General features: G+C 45.1%; 1 protein-coding gene across 2 annotated transcripts in view; it reads right to left on the bottom strand.

Moving 5' to 3' along the window:
- Positions 1-237: 237 nt before the first annotated feature.
- LOC147638247 (Transcription factor TFIIE, alpha subunit) overlaps positions 238-8,207 on the bottom strand; it is a 32,148-nt gene continuing 24,178 nt past the window's right edge. For both annotated transcript variants that reach the window (XM_086798167.1, XM_086798169.1), the window contains exons 3-11: positions 7,888-8,013; positions 7,115-7,235; positions 2,334-2,462; positions 2,130-2,245; positions 1,815-1,998; positions 1,465-1,668; positions 1,061-1,318; positions 782-965; positions 238-581 (exon numbers count right to left, since the gene is read on the bottom strand). In XM_086798167.1, coding sequence (XP_086654293.1) covers positions 445-581; positions 782-965; positions 1,061-1,318; positions 1,465-1,668; positions 1,815-1,998; positions 2,130-2,245; positions 2,334-2,462; positions 7,115-7,235; positions 7,888-8,013 — 1,459 coding nt within the window. In that variant the 3' untranslated portion in view covers positions 238-444. The remainder of the gene's footprint in view (positions 582-781; positions 966-1,060; positions 1,319-1,464; positions 1,669-1,814; positions 1,999-2,129; positions 2,246-2,333; positions 2,463-7,114; positions 7,236-7,887; positions 8,014-8,207) is intronic.

Here is an 8,207-nt window from a genome sequence, read left to right as displayed (position 1 = left end):
ACAGACAGGAGATGACTGCTAACAATAACTTGTACCTCAAATACATTCCTCATTGCAATTACTCGGCAAAGACTAGCAGCACGCTCCCAGCACATCTAATCAACACCTTTTTTTACAGACAGACCACACCATCATTTTATTGAAGTGTGCATATCAAGAATAGATATAAATGAAGGAAACTTTAGCAAACTTCAGTCCGTGACGACTTCTTTTACCAAACTACTGTTGAAGCCTTACCATAACAAGGTTTTTGGGGTTTATGAATTTCAACAAGGGAGAGTTGCGCCATACTGATAGCATCCATCATCAATCCAGGTAATTGCTGATTTAAAGTACAAAAATGATTCTACATATAATGAGACTTCAACCAGTTAGTTCCCGACAACCTTCCCTCCATCATTGAATTGTAATTGCACCTGTGACCTAATGTCCATAACCTACTGATTAACCCTCCTCCCAATCAATATCTTCCTCATCCTCCTCACCTTCCTGTTGTTGATTAGTACCAGCTTGACTATATGTGTCTCTGTTGATAGCTCCGTTTAAACCATCTGGTATTGAAGCCCCTTCATCGAAAGCATCTGGCATACATTAAACACATAGTGGGTTAAAACGATTGCATTTGAACAATCATACTTAACGTATATTAACAAAGGGCCTTTACAGACCACCCATTCGTTAAAAGCGGAGATCTCACCCCCATGGGGATCTTCCGCCGGTAAAGTCATTAGGGATCTGTCTGTAAAGAGCCTTAATCAGAACACATGTTATATATCCGTACCAGATGAATCCTCCCACTCCACGTCGTCGTCGTCCTCCTCTCTCTTTGCCTTCACGCCAACCAACCGAACTGGAGCTGCATTGCCCTCATTATGTTCCACCCCCACCTGACTATTAGCAGAGACGGACATGGCTTCTTGCTGCCTCTGCATTAGAGCAGCATAATATGCTTTGGCATACTCTTCCTGCAAAACAGCCATCAATATGCCATACTGTCCAAAACCTGCTTCCAACAAGGGAAACTGTGTTTTGATGATAGCATGAGCCAAAACTGTTTTACCTGTAACTTCCGTTGCATTGCTTCCTTGTCATCCTCCAGTTCTTCTTTTGAATCCATCTTCATGTCAGCAGCTGCTGTGCCATCCAGGAGCGTCTTCTCTTCAGACTTGACATCTTGCTTCAGCTCGCCACGCTGTTCAGCAGTCAAATTCATTCCTTCTCGAATCATCCACGGGGGAAGTACCTTCATGGGTCCTCCAACTATACTATCTTTGGAGTCTTCATCCTTGCTTTCCACACCTGCAAGAGAAACCTCAACCTGCACAATCAAAACACAGCCAAAGAATGTCTCAAAATCAAGACAAATAACAGGGCTTACTCTCTCTCTACGCTTTTCTGGAAAAGCTCGGAAAACAACCAGCCTAAGCTATAAGCTGTGGAAGAGGTTATCACCAAATAACTAACCTTTGTCTCACCCACAAATGGCATGGGAGTTCCTGTATTTCCTTGTGAATGGGATGCCTTGGGTAAATTGGCAATGGATTCACCATTAGCTGTGACCCTTCCTGCGGCTATAGCCCGGGTCTCCCAAGCAAGAAGAGTACCATAATCAGGTGGCAACAAGTCTTTTACTTTCACTAGCTGATCCATCAGAGGCTTCAGCTGCCTCTGCAACCAAAAAGACAAGCGAAGATCTCTCTAAGTCAACCTTTCTGCCTGTGTGGTTGTGGTTGGTACGTTGAGAGCTGAAAACTTCTCTTGATTGGGTGGGTAGAGGGGAGGCAGCGACAGGCAGCGACACATCCTCTACTCACCTCTAGCCTTTCATAAAGGTCTTTAAGCTTCTCACGCCTCCGTCGTCTGGCATTATCTTCTCCATCGCCAAGTTCCTCTGCTGCCAGCTTATCACTCTCTGCAACCAACTCAGCATTGCAGTTTTCGCAGTGGAAGTTTTCATCCAAAGGGCTGACAAGCTGCACTGCATCGAGGGCTGAGTACCTTCCCACATGTTTCAACCATTTACAGAATGAAAAAAACTATGCCAGTAGAAGTAATAAATGAACACATTAACTCACCTCCTCCCACAATCAACAAAGTAATTGACATCACATATAAACACAGTAACTCACCTCCTCCCACAACTGCTGTTTGGGCAAAGATAGTGCTGAACAGTGTTCCTGTCTTCCAACTCATCCTTGATCTTCTTCTTTGCTCTATGTATTCGGTACCTCACAATATCGTATACCTGTATAACCCATAACAAGAAGAATAGGTGTACTAGAACAGCAGAACCACTTAACCCGGACTGGCATTCATCATAACATAACTCTTACTTGGGCATAATCCAGACAGCAATACGAGTGTGTGTGAAGCTTTTGTTTCTCCTCCCCCTCCCGCTGGTTTGTTGATCCATCATTAGTTGCAGCAATTGCTGCATTATATGCTTTTACTCCTTTAACTGTCTGCAAGTATCATAAACCACTTTGCCTCAGCTTTCGAATGAGGATCCTATGAAGCAGAAAATAGCCGGAGAACGTAGTCCATACAGAACATACTAGGGCTTACTAGGTGGGTAGGAGAACATGTGTTTATGTTCAAAGAACTGATGAACTCTGGTCTAAGAACATGGTTGGCAGTGGTTAATTTATTCCCAACATTTGACCAATTCTTCAAACCTACCTAGAGCAAGGTGTCATGGAACCATTGAGCTGATACTTGCACAATGGAGCAGCACCCACATCAGTTCAGCATCTAGGCTGCAAAGTAGTTCACCTTCATGCGGACACCGAACCAGGTCAACACTTCACCATTGGCCACATTTGCCCAAGTTTCCAGCTTGCTCTGATTGTAAGGCCCATTTTATTGCAAGTCACCAGTTAAAAAAGCTGGGAACCCTAGATCTCACAGGCAAGGATTTGATTTCACACAAGACCACTTTAGAAGCACAATGCTGAGTAGGATAAGGTGGGCATGACATGGATGCGCACGCACACCACACACACTCGTGTGCGCGTTTATGCAGGCAGGCAGCAGGCAACCCCAGGCCCCACATTTGGGCCTGCCACATTTGAAAGAATGTGCACAAGCGGAAGCAAATAAACTTGAGAGAGAGAAAGATTGCAAGCAAGAACTAGAGCTTTATTAGCTTGAGGTTACAGAATACAAGAGCCAGCAAATAGGGCAATGAATAATGATGAATGAATAAAAGAGAGCAACTCTTATATACTTGTGCATGAAGCAGTCGGCTATAGAAAACAGGCCGACAGGACTCCACGACAGCATTAAGAGAGAGAGATGCAATATTTTAACACCCCCTCTGCATCTTGAAGTGTGCAAAAAAAAAGTCAGAAGAAAACTAATGACGAAGGTGCGACCATGGACACCTCAGCATGGCCAGTACTGAGTACACCTCGGAAAATGCACATGTCAGCTTCTTGTCTTCAGAAAACATAATGCCACTATAAAGAGCAAAGGAAAATCTGCTTGGCTCCAAACTTAAAGTAGAACTGTGAACACATCACATCCAATAACCTCGAACAAATGAACATGGAACACATCCTGTCCATAGTCTCTGCTGACCAATAGTTCTAGAACTCATCCGAACCATGAAGGAAACTTGGTTGATCCTGGAACTCATCCGGACCATCAAGTGAACTTGCCTGTCTTCATACTTGGAACTCCGACACACGGGTCCCATGCTCCAGATTTAATATAAGCGAGCTTTTGAAAGCCCCCTCTCCCGCCCACAAGCCGTTTCTGGAAGACAGCACGCGGGGGGATGCCCTTAGGATCAGAGCAGGACACCAGTCATGTTCTCTCCAGATTGTAAGGCCTTGGGAGAGCTGGGGTTGTCACTAGACGAGTCTGTGTCAGTGTCATGTGACTTGTCTTTGCCCTTCTTTGAAGACTTGCCCTTGTCCTTGGCTTTGCCTTTGTCTTTTGACTGACAATCCTTTGACAGGTCGCCGTTCTTCCCACATTTGTAACACCGACTCCGAACTTTCTTCTGCACCGACGAGAGTGCCTGGTCAAGTCCAATAGACGATGAAACTTTCAACTTCCCCTGCAAAACTAGGATGGATTTCTCTTCCAAGAGAAGAGTACACAGATCATCAAACTCGAGGGAACGTGTTGTGATCTGAACCCGCAAAGCTCAGGAAACCATGTCATAATCTACAGGAAGCCTGATGAGGAGGAGAGCAGCTAACTGAGAAGAGGTCAGGGTAGTACCCATTGCCACTAATTGGTCATGAATTACCTTAACCTTCATCACAAATGACTGCATGGAAGTCCCTGTGCTGAAAACTCCAGGGAAAAGAGCTGACCCAACAGGTTGACAGACCGCATTGTAGAGTCCCGTGCATATAGATCTGTGAGCTTTCTCCAAACAGAGGCAGCACAATCCAATGTTTGCACGGCGGGGGAGATCTCTGGTGAGATTGTAACTTGGTTGAACACAATGCTAATCAATACACTTAAATACACTAAGATTTGATGGACACTTGTTCAAATACAAGAAGTAAATTGTTGAATTGACAAGAGACACACAATGAGCCGGAACGGCCGACCCCTCCCTCAAATAAAGTATACTGATCTTGGGAGAATTAAGTACATAGTGTCATGGGCATTTCTAACCAGATTTCCATACCAATGCATATGAATATAGTATTGCAAACAAGTGGTTGTCGATGTAGACTTGCAACCCACACTACCCTCTCAAGTGCCCATGTTCCCTACCATCTGCTCTCAGTAGAGTCGATGACAGCGGAAGTCTTCGCGATGGAAGTCCTTGGAGTGTTGAGATCTTTGATTTGTCGCCTTTCCTCACGACAAAAGTCTTCAAGAGAATGAAGGGAACCTTGGGAAAGCTTCCCCTATGGTTCAACTTGAAAAAGGAAGACTGAAATTAGGGTTTTCAGCAAAAAGACCAAAAATTACAGCAAAAATGAGAGCTGTTTTGCTGAACTTCAATCATTGGGAGTGAGTAGGAGAGTGATTAGCACTTGGAAACACTCTTGGAAGCTTGGAAAACACCCTAGCAAGTTGGGTATGGCTATGGAGAGCTTGGAAATGGAGAGAAATGGTGAAAAAAACAGAGTTTTCAGTCTCCAAAAATCTTCATGAAGAGAAAATACGAATTTTCTCTTAATAAGTGAATTGGGGTCCAATCAGGTGAAGGGACATGGGGAGATGCCCATTTATGAGTAAAAGAGGAGGATCAGGTCCTGGACATTGAGTCTTGTCCGCCTCGGGACTTCAGTGAGTCGGTCATAATTTATAAGTGACTTTTGGGCGCCCAAACTTTAATGAAGTGGGAACGCACTCACTTATAAATATTGGCCAAGTCCTAAGGGCTATTTGAGCCTAGATTGGGTAATACTTACCACCTGTTCACATGCCACACAACCATGTCAGCAGACAATTTCACACGCACGGTTCACGGGCGGACGTCCCCTTACCTGGAACTACACATTGGTCAAGCAAGCATGAAAACAGCATGCAATTTCAATTGCAAGCAAGCACATAAAGATGCTATGCAATGCAGCATTGGTATGGACAATCCCCGTTCATGAGACTATACCAAAATAGACGTGCTCCACGCAAGTACACGAGCTACCAGACCCAATGGAACACCAATCCACCAAGCATTTCCGGGCATGTACACGGAGGCACAAGTCCCAACGGAAAGCCAAGTCTACAGTATCACATGAGTGGCATCAATCCCCGGCATAAACAACTGCCATGGACACCAGTACATGATAAGAAAGCACGGGTGGACCAATTGGGTGGCCAAATGGTGACAGAGATGGCTTTTGAGTCTTGATTCTCCAAGCTGAAAGTTCTGCGAGAAAGGCATCCTCCTGGTCCTGAGTCCACTTCCTAGAGCTGGTAGGGCGTTCGGGCTTTTGTTCATGGCCCTGAACAATCTCCCAGAGTCCCTTGTGTGTGAACCAGACCTTCATCTGTAGCTTCCAGTGATCATAGTTTGAACCACTAAGCTTGTCCTCCTTGTTCGTGCAAGGGGGACCCATGTCTACCTCAAAGAAGCTATGTCTCAAACAACCTCTGTAGCTAAGCAATCCACGTGCTCTCTCAAGCACCTTTCCACAGGATCCAACTAGAGACTAATAGTCCCCCTCTGAAGATGCAAGCTGGACAGCAGCAAAAGAAACCCAAAAAACACCCCACCCGGAACCTCCTACCGGAAGAGGGAGGGGATCTTGGAGGGAGAAGAGCTGATGTGCCACTTGTCTGATGCACTTACTGAATCTACAGCTAGAATTCCTCCACTTGCCTCTGTAGAAGAAAACACAGCCTGGGGGCTGGCCGACAGCAGTTGGAGAGCTTGTAGAGCAAAAAACGCAGCTAAGAAAGAAGAAACGTAGCCACTGTTTGAAGGATCTACAGCTTGGAGAATCTAGGGAAGCAGAAAACGGAGAGAAGCAGATTGTGCAGCAGCCAAAGCCGAGGCGTATGATACCATGAAAGAATGTGCACAAGCGGAAGTAAATAAACATGAGAGAGAGAAAGATTGCAAGCAAGAACTAGGGCTTTATTAGCTTAAGGTTATAGAGTACAAGAGCCAACAAATAGGGCAATGAATGATGATGAATGAATAAAAGAGAGCAACTCTTATATACTTGTGCATGAAGCAGTCGGCTGTAGAAAACAGGCCGACAGGACTCCACGACAGCATTAAGAGAGAGATGCAATATTTTAACAGCATTGACGATGATCAGCTCCAATTGCGAACCATGGTGGTCTGAGTGGTTGGCCAGGTCAACTGGCAGCCCAACCAGACTTGCCTAGTCTGTGGCTCCAGTATTACCACCAGCATCGTGCAGAGCTAGCTGAGGGCTGCACTGTGTCCTGGAAAGCTCCCATCTTTGCAAGTCTTGTGCTATGTATACTGCATTCCAAACTTCTTACATGCCACAGAAGTCCAAGATTTGTCACCAATAAGAGATAGCAGTGACATACACATGCTCGCAAACCTTAACTTTCAACCTTCAGAACTAACGAAAAGTAATATGAGATACACCAGATCATTGCCATTGTTAAGCCCCCACCACCACACTCCCAAAACACGATATGCCGATGCCCAACAGGTTACCTCGCGTCGATGCTCCCTGACAATTAATGCTTCCTCCTCCAGGATGCGCAGAGTTCGCCGCAATTGCTTTGGGTGCAGCCTTAGGTCTTTTGCCAGGTCATCCTCTTTAACCCACTGGCGCCTGTCAGGACACAAGATGTCAGATATGTTGGTCACATTCTCACAAACTTTCAATACAGACCCTTGTCCCATCAGATAATCAGCTACAGTTCGAACAAAAGGATGCGAAGAAACTCATGCATGGAATAGTAAAGTGTGCTGATTGGTGTCTACTATCGGGATTTCAATGAACAGTGGCAAGTAGGCAGCTTCCACGTACCACATGCACATGTAACAATGGTCTGTTATCATGCACAACCACCTCAACAGGACCACACCTTCATGCTCCTCTTTCTGGAGTGAACAGCAGTGGGAAGTGGCAAGTGAACTGCCTTGTCAGAGGCAGCTTCACCGTACCACATGTAACAATGGTCTGTTGTCATGCACAATTACCTAAACAGGACTGCATCTTAATGTTCCTTTAGCCTGATCAACGTTTCTAGAGTCCTTATCATGGCACCTCACATGCAAGCAGTTATCTTTTACTAGTTCAACCCACACTCATGTCATTGTGTCCATATCAAATGCAAGTCAAATGGAACTAACAATCTTAGATACACACAGTTGAGAGAACTTCTGTACAAAGCAGGGCTTCCACCTCTTAATGCTCAGTCCAACAAAATTGCTACAAACAGCATTGGCCTGCACCTAACACAAGAAGGAAAAGAGCAAACCTAGTCAAAGCATCAAGCACCACAACCGCAATGCCTCGATTGTCAAACTTTTCAGGCTTCGGTTTATTTGTCCCCTTGGCATTCACATCGTCATCATAAAATGCTCTTGCCACTAGCTTCACCAACCTGAGAAAACCTTTAAGCATGAATCTTTATATTTGGATAAGCTGTTCACACACATACGCACGCACGCACACCCCTCTCTAGATCTGGCTTGTTTTCACACGGACCAGACATGCCTGTTACATATGTTTACACAAAGCTTCAGTTTGACAAAAAGGGCTTCTTGAGAATCACAGAGGATAGTTTCGTTGAAAACC

Source organism: Cibotium barometz, chromosome 5, assembly GCF_041138505.1.
Source record: "Cibotium barometz isolate CiBa-2024 chromosome 5, ASM4113850v1, whole genome shotgun sequence".
NCBI lineage: Eukaryota > Viridiplantae > Streptophyta > Polypodiopsida > Cyatheales > Cibotiaceae > Cibotium > Cibotium barometz.
This window is presented reverse-complemented; position numbering and strand designations above follow the sequence as displayed.